This window comes from Doryrhamphus excisus, chromosome 3, assembly GCF_030265055.1.
Source record: "Doryrhamphus excisus isolate RoL2022-K1 chromosome 3, RoL_Dexc_1.0, whole genome shotgun sequence".
Lineage (NCBI taxonomy): Eukaryota > Metazoa > Chordata > Actinopteri > Syngnathiformes > Syngnathidae > Doryrhamphus > Doryrhamphus excisus.
In genome coordinates, this window is record NC_080468.1 from 14,428,180 (window position 1) to 14,442,343 (window position 14,164).

The 14,164-nt window shown below is 36.9% G+C and overlaps 1 protein-coding gene across 1 annotated transcript in view; it reads right to left on the reverse strand.

The window, feature by feature from the left end:
• The window catches only part of LOC131125001 (microtubule-associated protein 4-like), a 67,108-nt gene extending 54,012 nt beyond the window's left edge, over positions 1-13,096 (reverse strand). The window contains exons 1-2 of the mRNA XM_058066067.1: positions 12,972-13,096; positions 2,166-2,365 (exon numbers count right to left, since the gene is read on the reverse strand). Of these exons, the coding sequence (XP_057922050.1) occupies positions 2,166-2,355 (190 nt within the window). The 5' untranslated portion in view covers positions 2,356-2,365; positions 12,972-13,096. The remainder of the gene's footprint in view (positions 1-2,165; positions 2,366-12,971) is intronic.
• Positions 13,097-14,164: the final 1,068 nt, after the last annotated feature.

The window sequence follows — 14,164 nt, forward strand, 5'->3', positions numbered from 1 at the left end:
GAAATAGCACCCCAATAGTCACCTTTACACTCCTATTACCCAATACAGTTGACATAATAAGAGAAAATAAGACATATAAGTCCAAGAAACCATGTTTACCACCTTCTAAATCTGTTTTTAACATGATTAGAGACCTTTAGAAATGAAATAACACCCCTATAGTCACAATTACACTCATACTACCCTATGTAGTTGACATAATAAAAGAAAATAAAACATATACGTTCAAGAAAAAACTTTTACCACCTTCTAAATGTGTTTTTAACATGATTAGAGACCTTTACACATGGTATAACACCCCTATGGTCACCTTTTCACTCCTGCTACCCTATATAGTTGACATAATAAGAGAAAATAAGACATATAAATCCAAGAAAACATATTTACCACCTTCTAAATTTGTTTTTAACATGATTAGAGACCTCTAGAAATGAAATAGAACCCCTATAGTCACATTTACACTCCTACTAGCCTATGTAGTTGACATAATAAGAGAAAATAAGACATATAAATCCAAGAAAACACGTTTGCCACCTTCTAAATTTGTTTTTAACATGATTAGAGATCTTTAGACATGGCATAACACCCCTATAGTCACCTTTACACTCCTATTACCCAATACAGTTGACATAATAAGAGATAATAAGACATATAAGTCCATGAAACCCTGTTTACCACCTTCTAAATCTGTTTTTAACATGATTAGAGACCTCTAGACATGGCATAACACCCATATAGTCACCTTTTCACTCCTGCTACCCGATAAAGTTGACATAATGAGAGAAAATAAGACATATAAATCCAAGAAAACACGTTTACCACCTTCTAAATTTGTTTTTAACATGATTAGAGACCTTTAGACATGGTATAACACCCCTATAGTCACCTTTTCACTCCTGCTACCCTATAAAGTTGACATAATAAGAGAAAATAAAACATATAAGTCCAAGAAACCCTGTCTAAATGTGTTTTAACATGATTAGAGACCTCTAGAAATGAAATAACACCCCTATAGTCACCTTTATACTCCTATTACCCAATACAGTTGACATAATAAGAGAAAATAAGACATATAAGTCCAAGAAAACACGTTTGCCACCTTCTAAATTTGTTTTTAACATGATTAGAGACCTCTAGACATGGTATAACACCCCTATAGTCACCTTTACACTCCTATTACCAAATACAGTTGACATCATAAGAGAAAATAAGAAATATTAGTCCATGAAACCCTGTTTACCACCTTCTAAATGTGTTCACAAAATAAAAGAAAATAAGACATATAAGTCCGAGAAAACATGTTTTCTCAGACTCTAGAAATGAAATGGCACCCCTATAGTCACCTTTACACCCCTACTAGTCTATATAGTTGACATAATAAGAAAAATAAGACATATAAATCAAAGAAAAAACTTTCACCACCTTCAAAATGTGTTTTTAACATGATTAGAGACCTCTAGACATGGCATAACACCCCTACAGTCACCTTTACACTCCTACTACCCTACATAGTAGACACAGTAAGATAAAATAAGACATATAAGACATAGAAAAGCTGTTCACCATCGTCTAAATATGTTTTTAACATGATTAGTGACCTTCAGACATATAAGAACACCCCTATAGTCAACTTTACACCGTTATTACCCAATATAGTTTTATTCAAAGCAAAACATTGCTGTGTCAAAACGGACTTCTTCGCCCGTTTGCCTCATATGCTCGGCGGCAGACCCCCTCACTACACGAGCATGGTACGCTCCGTAGCAAAACAAACAGAAAGCAAGTCTAACATGACTTCCAGGTACGATGTGGCACAAAAGCTTCAATCACCTTTCAGCGTATCTGCTCAACTCAGCACACTCACACAGCCATCTTACTTATTCCTTCTGACAGCCGAGGACACTGTGTGTGTGTGTGTGTGTGTGTAAGGACCTCACTCGGACGGCATGTATGCGAGGATGCTGATGTTGAATTCCGCTAGTCAATCATTCATGCTTGACGGCCAAGCTGATACACCAAAATCTAACATATTGAATTTGGAAGTACTTCTATTACGATATTCAAGAAAACGTTTGGACACCCCCCGGTACGGAGCGCCAGGCCCGCCATCGATGGTTAAAAACATCAACAGCTTGTGCAAACATCCGGTTTCCGTGGCGACTCACCGCTCTTGGTGTCCTTCCCGTCCAGTAAAGGTCGGTAGTCACTTTTGGACATCTTCTCTCCCACCTTGTCGTCGTAGCTCTCTTTCTCCAACGCACTCATGAAGTCCCTCTTCAGCAAAGCATCGGCAGGGGCCCCGCCCGGGACGGCACCGCCGCCCCCACCCAGAGCGTCTCTCAAGCTCAGGTCCATGGTCTTCTAACTGGAGAAATGAAAAGGACAGATGGTCTTCAATTCATCTTCATAAAACATGTAGACCCTTTGTTATTCGCTAGTACCCCATACAGTTGACATAATAAGACAAAATAAGACATATAAGTCCAAAAAAACATGTTTACCACCTTCTAAATGTGTTTTTAACATGATTAGAGACCTCTAGAAATGAAATAACACCCCTATAGTCACCTCTATACTCATATTACCCAATACAGTTGACATAAAAATAGAAAATAAGACATATATGTCCAAAAAAACATGTTTACCACCTTCTAAATGTGTTTTTAACGTGACTAGAGACCTCTAGAAATGAAATAACACCCCTATAGTCACCTCTACACTCCTATTACCCAATACAGTTGACATAATAAGAGAAAATAAGACATATAAGTCCAAAAAAACGTGTTTACCACCTTCTAAATGTGTTTTTAACATGATTAGAGAACTCTAGAAATGAAATAACACCCCTATAGTCACATTACACTCTTATTACCCAATACAGTTGACATAATAAGACAAAATAAGACATATAAGTCCAAAAAAACATGTTTACCACCTTCTAAATGTGTTTTTAACATGATTAGAGACCTCTAGAAATGAAATAACACCCCTATAGTCACCTCTATACTCATATTACCCAATACAGTTGACATAAAAAGAGAAAATAAGACATATATGTCCAAAAAAACATGTTTACCACCTTCTAAATGTGTTTTTAACGTGATTAGAGACCTCTAGAAATGAAATAACACCCCTATAGTCACCTCTACACTCCTATTACCCAATACAGTTGACATAATAAGAGAAAATAAGACATATAAGTCCAAAAAAACGTGTTTACCACCTTCTAAATGTGTTTTTAACATGATTAGAGAACTCTAGAAATGAAATAACACCCCTATAGTCACATTACACTCCTATTACCCAATACAGTTGACATAATAAGAGAAAATAAGACATATAAGTGCAATAAAACCCTGTTTACCACCTTCTACATGTGTTTTTTTTAACATGATTAGAGACCTCTAGAAATGAAATAACACCCCTATAGTCAACTCTACACTCCTATTACCCAATACAGTTGACATAATATGAGAAAATAAGACATATAAGTCCAAAAAAACATGTTTACCACCTTCTAAATGTGTTTTTTAACATGATTAGAGACCTCTAGAAATGAAATAACACCCCTATAGTCACCATTACACTCCTATTATCCAATACAGTTGACATAATAAGAGAAAATAAGACATATAAGTGCAAGAAAACCCTGTTTACCACCTTCTAAATGCACTTTCAAATATGATTAGAGCACTCTAGAAATGAAATAACACCCCTATAGTCACCATTACACTCCTATTACCCAATACAGTTGACATAATAAGAGAAAATAAGACATATAAGTGCAAGAAAACCCTGTTTACCACCTTCTAAATGTGTTTTTAACATGATTAGAGACCTCTAAAAATGAAATAACACCCCTATAGTCACCTCTACACTCCTATTACCCAATACAGTCATGCAGCCTATTTCTCGAATAGTTGTGATTAATCATTCATTCATTCATTCAATTTCCCAAACTTTTAAGCGGTAGCGTAAATACATTCATAACACGACATATTGTACGCTAACCAATAAACGTATGTGTGCAGCGTGAACTGGAGCGTATGCTAACCAAGACTCCACTGTAAATACTGTTTATTCCATGGGAGCCAAGAATCCACTTATGCATCAAAAACCACTCATGTCTGTTTTTCTCTCCTGCTGTGCCGATGCTCCCAGCACAACAAGTCCTTATTGTGTTACCAAAAACAAACGCACGCACACATACACACACATACACACAAAATGGCGAGCAGCCAGTATGCGGGGAACTGTAGGCCGTTGTCCCCGGGGAAAGGACACCGATTTTCACCAGCTTTGCTTTGCTCTCCTAACGCTAGCAGTGAAGAAACCATTTCGATATTCCGGCAGTCGCACCTAATCTCCATCACACCCTGAGTGTATTAGCGTCCAAAATTCATCTCTCTGTTGGAGCATTTTCATAATCCGAAATATTCACCGGCCTGAACTATGAACTCTTTTCGTATCGTCTATAAAAATAAATCAAAATATGGGAGGGAACTCTACCAGTGCATCTCTCGTAATATTATTTCATTAAATAATATTTATTGAATCATTTAAAAAATAAAAAAACACTAATAATTGGTGCAGTGATTATGTTTTTAAAAAAATATATACATCATTTGTTGGTATTATGATGTAACCGGTGGCAAGCGAAATGCTTTTGTGAGCAAAAAAAAAGAGAGAGAGAGATGATGAGGAGTTGTGAGACAGCTGTTGAGCTCTGAGAGATTAAAAGTCATCCCTGTACCCACAATCCCTTGCTCCCGGCATCCGCCTCGTCTCCCTCTCTGAACCCGAGCTACATAATCATCTCATCTTCCAAAACACCGCCAGCGCTCACGCAAGCGCGCACATACACCTCGACGAACACACATGTCGACCCAACGCAAGCAGCTTGCTAGCTTTGCGGGACAGAAAATATCCATCACGTTCTAAATACACTTTCAAACATGATTTGAGCCCTCTAGACATGAAATAACACCCCTATAGTCACATTTACACTTCTATTACCCAATATAGTAGACATAATAGCAGAAAATAAGACAGAGGAAACCTGTTTACCACCTTCTAAATACACTTTCAAACATCATTAGAGCCCTCTAGACATGAAATAACACCCCTATAGTCACAGTTACACTTTTATCACTCAATATAGTAAATATAATAACAAAAAATAAGACCGAGAAAACCTGTTTACCACCTCCTAAATACACTTTCAAACATGATTAGAGCCCTCTAGACATGGCTTAACACCCCTATAGTCACGGTTACACTCCTATTACCCAATATAGTAGACATAATAACAGAAAATAAGACTGAGAAAACCTGTTTACCACCTTCTAAATACACTTTCAAACATGATTAGAGCCCTCTAGACATAGCATAACACTCCTATAGTCACATTTACACTTCTATTACCCAATATAGTAGATATAATAACGGAAAATAAGAGCTAGAAAACCTGTTTACCACCTTCTAAATACACTTTCAAACATGATTAGAGCCCTCTAGACATGGCATAACACCCCTATAGTCACAGTTACACTTCTATCACCCAATATAGTAGATATAATAACAGAAAATAAGACCAAAAAAACGTGTTTAGCACCTTCTAAATACACTTTCAAACATGATTAGAGCCCTTTAGACATGGCATAACACCCCTATAGTCAGTTACACTTCTATTACCCAATATAGTAGATATAATAACAGAAAGTAAGACCGAGAAAAACTGTTTACCACCTTCTAAATACACTTTTAAACATGATTAGAGCCCTCGAGACATGGCATAACACCCCTATAGTCACAGTTACACTTCTATCACCCAATATAGTAGATATAATAACAGAAAATAAGGCCTAGAAAATCTGTTTACCACCTTCTAAATACACTTTCAAACATGATTAGAGCCCTCTAGACATGGCATAACACCCCTATGGTCACCTTTTACACTCCTATCACCCAATATAGTAAACATAATAAAAGACAAGTAAGTAACAGTAACAGTTTATCAGTATCCTAACTGTATTTATTTTGTGTAAGTTATGGAGAAAAAGCGCCTGTCTGTGTAGCATTATAGCGTACAGGAAACGGGGCTGCTAATAGCCTTTTCCCACCACGATTAGTGGCTCTACCCAAGTTTTCTACCCGAAACACATTACATGTTGCTGTAGAAAACCTAAACGCTAAAATGCTAAAGCTACTTAACATTGAGAGACCAAATAAATACAGCTGAATAGGTGCAGATTCTGGAAGAACTAGAACGCTTTCTGTGCTGGTTAGGAGTCCATAACTCAATACAAAGGGCCACAAATAAGCATAATAGGTTCCCTTTAATGTTTCACGACAATATGGTGCAAAATGTATGTCATATAACCGTATTGAATGGTTGCATTTCTTGAGAGTGAGCGACACCGTCTGTGAGCGCGCACCATTTACTTTGCCGACAAAATGCCTCACTTGTGATCTATACTGACGGCATATTGACCTCATGATAAGCTCAACGTAAACATGAAGTCCATTCCCAGTCCAGGCTTTAGTCAGTATCAGAGTAGAAAGCATGAGGTTTGGCTGCCCCAGAAAGCAAACAGGCAAGCCACAGGTCAGTGATGAGTCATTGTACAACATCCCGGGTCTGAGCTGGTGATGTAACAGCAATGAATGGAGAGGTTAGTGGCCCTGAGGAGTAACTCCTTCCTGCTTTCAGGGGATTATATTAGTACATTTACATCACTGCTTTATATGCGTTTATGCGTATATGCGAACATAAGTCACATTAACACATTCAATTCACAAGAGAAGTTGAACAAGACATCTCTTCTCTTGTCTGTGCGTTCTAAAGATATACAAACAGGTAAAAAGAGGTAGCGAAAGATGCATGGAATGCGACATACCTATCCCGCCTATAAGGCCTTCTGAAAAAACAACCATAAATAACCAACAACAAAACACAACCCCGTCAGCCATTTTGACCGATCGTTCAAGGATCACAGAATATTGTGTTCTATGGCTATATAAACATTGAACCTATCAAAAGAAACAGTAGACTTCTGTCTTTCATCAGGAAATTTTTTTTTGCTTTTTTTCTTAAAAGCATTAAAAGTAAGTTTCAGGAAAATATCAGTTCCTGACTAAAAAAAAAAAAAGAAAAAAAATTCAAGTATAATTTTGACTTTGATGTTAATATGTTTATATCTAAACAACTATAACAATATAAACAACACAAAATGGCTTGTTTTACATCAAATAAATATAATAAAATAAAATAATAATAATAATAAAATAAATAAAAAATATATTTGCAATATATCATCACAAAATGTGATCACCTTTTTTGCCTCTTGCATTAAAAAAACATAAAATAAATATGTTGATGGGATCGGGCCTTTGGACTTATAAAAACATATCAATACGTCTTTGGTATTGAATGAGTTAATGATGGTACCAAGGTCGAAGATATTTTGAGGATAAATAATAAATAATAAATATTATTACTAATTAATAATATTAATAATAATAATAAAAATAAAAATAATTAATTCATTCATTCATTCAGTGCTGGAGCCTATCCCAGCTGTCTTTGGGTACACCCTGGACTGGTGGCCAGCCAATCACAGGGCAGATATAGACAAACAACCATTCACACTCACATTCATACCTATGGACAATTTGGAGTCGCCAATTAACCTAGCATAATAATAAATAATAAATAATAAATAATAAATAATAAATAATAAATAATAAATAATAAATAATAAATAATAAATAATAAATAATAAATAATAAATAATAAATAATAAATAATAAATAATAAATAATAAATAATAAATAATAAATAATAAATAATCTTCCTTTCCAAACATAACCATGCTGGATTCTGCCATGGTCATTTTTCTACCCCTAAAAATACGTTATTAATATTGCATCCTCCACCCGACCTCGGATGACCGTGACTTACAACAGTCAACTTGTGTGCAAAAAAACATTTAGCTTCTGCACTGATCATGAAAAAACATGGATGGCTGCTCGGAAAAGCACCAGGGTGACTCAGCACCTCCTCAGTGTCGCTCGCTTGACAGGCACAAGCTCTGACACACACACGGCACCACACACACACACACACACACACACAGTGCAGTGCGTCTAATGAGCATAAGTGTAGATGACTTGTGACAGTACAGTACATTGTCACTCCATACACATGAACACATCATGCACACGCACTCAGGAAAGCTGTCAGTGCCTCATAAAGATGCAGATGCTTAAGATTTACTCGTGTATTTGTATGATGAGGACTTTAAGATCAAGCACAACAATAAGACTTCTCAATCATTATGTCATTGTATGACCTTGTACTTCGGTACGTGGCAAAAAAGTAAAAATAATTTTATAATTTTATAATTTTATAATTTAATAATTTTATAATTTTATAATTTAATAATTTAATAATGTAATAATGTAATAATTTTATAATTTTATAATTTTATAATTTTATAATTTTATAATTTTATAATTTTATAATTTTATAATTTTATAATTTTATAATTTTATAATTTTATAATTTTATAATTTTTTATAATTGTGAAATTAAAAATTAAAAATAACATATAAAAACAACATATATTCTTACATTACATTACTTTGGTATGTGACAAAAAGTAAAAATAATTAATAACATAATAATTTAATAATTTAATAATTTAATAATTTAATAATTTAATAATTTAATAATTTAATAATTTAATAATTTAATAATTTAATAATTTAATAATTTAATAATTTAATAATTTAATAATTTAATAATTGTGAAATTAAAAATAACTATATAATAATAAACTATAATAATAACATATACTTTTACATTACACTACTTCGGTATGTGACAAAAAAGTAAAAATAATGTAATAATGTAATAATGTAATAATGTAATAATGTAATAATGTAATAATGTAATAATGTAATAATGTAATAATGTAATAATGTAATAATTAAAAATAACATATAAAAATAACATAAAAATAACATATGAAAATAATAATAAAATAAATACAAAATAATTAAAAAAAACTTAAATTATATTAGAAAGGCAGGAAGTGAACAAATGTAACAGTTACTGATTGTAAAAGTACCAGATGGAGGGGTAGGATTTAATAAGCTTTGCTTCTTCCTACTCCTTTTGGACATGTGGAACTGTGAACTGATTATGTGATGCATTCAATTCTAATCTGATGCATGTTCAAATCAAATAAAACCATTACCAATATGAACAGAACCAAAACAATGACAAAACTGGTCAAATTCAGAATTATACTTCCTCAGAAACATTCAACTTTGGAGTATAAACATTAATCACCAGTGGTCACCGACCTTTCTGATTGTTGATGTCAACATTTCGGTTTTCTCGGGCTAATCAAGAATGAGCATGGGTCACAGATGACCTCAGGGCCGTATTTTGGACACCTGTGATTTGTTGGCTTTTTGTCAGGGTTAGGCACATGGCGTCAGCTCTATGAGAAAATCACAACTCTGTTTGGCTTGATGACTTCCTGTCGCGGGCATGTGATGGTGGGTGAGAGGATAGGGGGAGTACTGTTGCGGCTGGACCTGGTCGATGCGTTTACTTACAACAGTCAGTCTTTACGAGCCATGTCGCCGCATCTTGAGGATTTGTTTGGATGTGAGCTCATAGGCTATAGCGTCCTTAAAAAAACGGCATGTAATACTAATTGAAGGCTATAAATAGCTCATAGAGGTGTAAATGTTAGGCAGCGTCATCATGTTGTATTACACTGTGTTATGTAAGCTCTGGTTTTAGTCATTGTCTTTTTGGGACAATACGGCTGTTGCATCGCGTCCGTGTTTTATTGCCTCTCACTGCCGCACTGAATGAAGGGGGGGAGGGGGTGGGGGGGGGGGCGTTTCCTGTAGAATCAACCTACTAAAACAGACACAGCAGCCTGTTAGAAAGCCTTAAATGTACTTTCATTAGCTCACCACACAACCTAATGCGTGACGCTGTATGGCTCCATGGAAGATGGGAATAAAATAGGGGGCTGTCCCAGACCCGATGACCCCCAAGCCTGCCTTCCGGTCCGCTGGATTGGTAATCTGGGAGGGATTGAATGTAATCTCACCAATCCCCATAGGAGAAATTATACATCATCAGCTCAATAGACAGAGTGTACGTCGCTATATCTCCAATTTTGTGGACTATCATATTGACAACTCGACCAAAAAAACGACAAAGCTGTTGGTGCCTCATTTGGATGCTAAATGCTAATTCAGCCACCTATAACAAGTGCTTGATATTATAAAGTTATTATCTTTTGAGTGACGCAGCGTTCCGACAGACTGACTTTGGAAAACAACAATGGACATTTATGTTCAAAAACTGTTTGTTTTTGCATCATATTGATTTGGTCCGTCTAGGACAAGGGTCGGCAACCCTTAGAGTATAAAAAAAAGCAGTTTGGGCCAGTTTCTACTAAATTAAAACCCCTCTTTGACCGCTAAATTGAAGATAACGCTACAGTAGTTACCTTGTCCCTTGTAGTAGTAGTAGTAGTAGTTTCCTTGTCCTGTTCTGTTTCTGTCTTGTTCCCGAAGGGATGAGAAAGTATAAGTCATTTTATTAGCATTGGAAGAATCTATACCGGTATTCCGCGAGAGAAAAAATATCCTGACCTAAGTTCTTTTCATAAAAGTTTCTAAAATCGATTAATCATGACTCAATATGGTCGGTAACACAGCGTTCCGACAGACTGACTTTGGAAAACAACAATGGACATTTATGTTCACTAATTTAAGTTTGTGTTTGCGTCATATTGATTTGGTCCATCTAAGACAGGGGTCGGCAACCCTTAGAGTATAAAAAAAGCAGTTTGGGCCCGTTTTTACTCAATTAAAACCCCTCTTTGACCACTAAATTGAAGGTAACGCTACAGTAGTTACCTTGTCCCATGTAGTAGTAGTAGTAGTAGTTTCCTTGTCCTGTTCTGTTTCTGTCTTGTTCACGAAGGGATGAGACAGTGTAAGTCATTTTCTTAGCATTGGAAGAATCTATACCGGTATTCCGCGAGAGAAAAAATATCACCTGACCTAATTTCGATTACTAAAAGTTTCTAAAATCGATTAATCATGACTCAACGTGGTCGGTTTATCCATTCATCTGTTTATCCGTTCTACTTCTATACCGCTATACCACGAGATAAAAAGTATCGCCTGACCTAATTTCGATTAATAAAAGTTTCTAAAATCGATTAATCATGACTCAATGTTTGTCGGTTAATTTGTTTGCTTTTGTGCTCAAATATCTAAACAAATGTACCAACATAAATAACACAAAAATGGGTTGTTTTACATCCAAATATAAGAATATCAGCAGTCTAACATAGGAAAGTTTCAAGAAAATTTCAGTTCTCGACTAAAAACATGCAAGGTTAATTGGCGACTCCAAATTGTCCATAGGTATGATTGTGAGTGTGAATGGTTGTTTGTCTATATGTGCCTTGTGATTGGCTGGCCACCAGTCCAGGGTGTACCCCTGCGTCTCGCCCGAAGACAGCTGGGATAGGCTCCAGCATCCCCCCCACGACCCTTGTGATGATAAGCGGTAAAAAATGAATGAATGAATGAATTAATGAATGAATGAATGAATGAACTTCCGAATTCGGGCTGCACAGCGATCGAGTGGTTAGCGCGTAGACCTCACAGCTAGGAGACCAGGGTTCGATTCCACCCTCGGCCATCTCTGTGTGGAGTTTGCATGTTCTTCCCGTGCATGCGTGGGTTTCCTCCCACATTCCAAAAACATGCTAGGTTAATTAGCGACTCCAAATTGTCCATAGGTATGAATGTGAGTGTGAATGGTTGTTTGTCTATATGTGCCCTGTGATTGGCTGGCCACCAGTCCAGGGTGTACCCCTTGCCTCTCGCCCGAAGACAGCTGGGATAGGCTCCAGCACCCCCCCCCCACGACCCTTGTGATGATTAACGGTAGAAAATGAATGAATGAATGAATAAAAATGACACATCTTTCTTTTTACCAATTGAAGGCCACTGTAAATCTCACTTCCTGCGTGTGAGTGGGTAATAGCAGATTATAGCCGTACATCTATATGCGGCGTGAAACAACCTTTTTCCCGAGGCGGAGGGGGTGGGGGGGGGTGGGGGGGGGGGGGGGGGGGGGCTTAATATCCCATTCAATCCATGTGCTCATCCTGAAAATAACGTTGTCACACCACAGGCCGCACATTTCCTGTCACTGACAAGCCTGAATGTACATAAAGTGTACAATATCAACATAAACAGTCATTTGACACAAAGCGTGCATCCGGAATCAAACATCAGGACAGGAAGAGACACATCTGGATTGGACAATACACAGGCCGAGTACCCTAGTGTGTGTGTATGTGTGTATATTATGGGGTGTCATTGTATAACAATAGCTTTTGGTTTATTATGGATCCTGGGACCGTTTAATAGCCTCCATTTAAAAAGAAAATGACGCTTTATGTAACCAGGCCTACCTGGACTACAATAATGCATCACGTGACAGACAAAGACATAATCAATAATCTACTACTGAGATGTTAAATAGCACATAAATCATTTGTTTATGTCAGCATTTTGGGGATGAGCGTGGATTGCGGCATCAGTGTAACAAAGAGGCACGAATCCACGCATCTCTGCAGGAGACAGACAACAACCCCCCCCCCCCCCCCCCCTTCCATCCCGCTACACGCCCACCACGCTCTGTCATTGCGAACAACACAATTCCATATTGCTAATTGTATATGTTTATATAAGCTAGCTGTGCAATAAATATCACACGAATTGCATCACTCACTTAAAAAAAAAAAAAAAGATGGCGCAGCGCGCGGCGGTATAAAGCTAAGACTCACAACGCCGCCCGTAGATTGGAACAATGAATACAAATAAAGAAGAAGAAGAAAAAAAACACTCACGGTGCAGGTGTCTCGTTTTCTCGTTGACTGTGTGTATGTGTATGTGTGCGGTTTGTCAGTCGGCGTGGGATTAAAATATCTCTCTCTACGAGAGATGTGCCGTTGACAAACGAGTCGAGTCTTTTGAACGGCTCTGCGAGGCAAACGATTCTCAGGCGCGAATGAGAACGGTTCCTTCTCGTGTGCGAAATTGCCCCAGGCTGCCTTCACGTGTCGGGGCACCACCTGTGTGGCCTCGTGACTCTCGGTCATATATTCAATATGTTAGTAGCTAAAGCATATAAAACATGTTTATGATGATATAAATTGGGTTTTTAACATCATTTCAGCCCTGTAAACATGAAATAACACACAAATATTCACTCACTCAGGCTACGGGAATACTGCAGGGACATAACAGACAGCCGCTCCTAGCATCACAAGCTACCACGCTAATTAGTTAGCTTCTCCAGTTTACTTTTTGTATGGCCCTGTGACTCTCAGTCATATATTCAATATTTTAGTAGCTAGAGCATATAAAACATGTTTATGAAGTTCTAAAATGGGGTTTTAACATGATTTAATCTTTGTAGACATGAAATAACACCCAAATATTCACTCACTCAGGCTACGGGAACTCTGCAGGGACATAACAGACAGCCGCTTCTAGAATCACAAGCTAGCATGCTAGTTAGTTAGCTTCTCGAGTTTACTTTTGTATGGCCCTGTGACTCTCAGTCATATATTCAATATTTTAGTAGCTAGAGCATATAAAACATGTTTATGAAGTTATAAATTGAGGTTTTAACATAATTTCAGCCCTGTAGACAAGAAATAACACCCAAATAGTCACTTACTCAGGCTACAGGATCACTGCAGGGACATAACAAACAGCCGCTCCTAGCATCACCATGCTAGTTAGTTAGCTTCTCCAGTTTACTTTTTGTATGGCCTGTGACTCAAAGTCATATATTGAATATTTTAGTAGCTAGAGCATATAAAACATGTTTATGAAGTTCTATATTGTGGTTTTTAACATGATATCAGCCGTGTACACATGAAATAACACCCAAATAGTCACTCACTCAGGCTACGGGATTACTGCAGGGACATAACAAACAGCCGCTCCTAGCATCACCATGCTAGTTAGTTAGCTTCTCCAGTTTATTTTATGTATGGCCCTGTGATTCTCAGTCATATATTGAATATTTTAG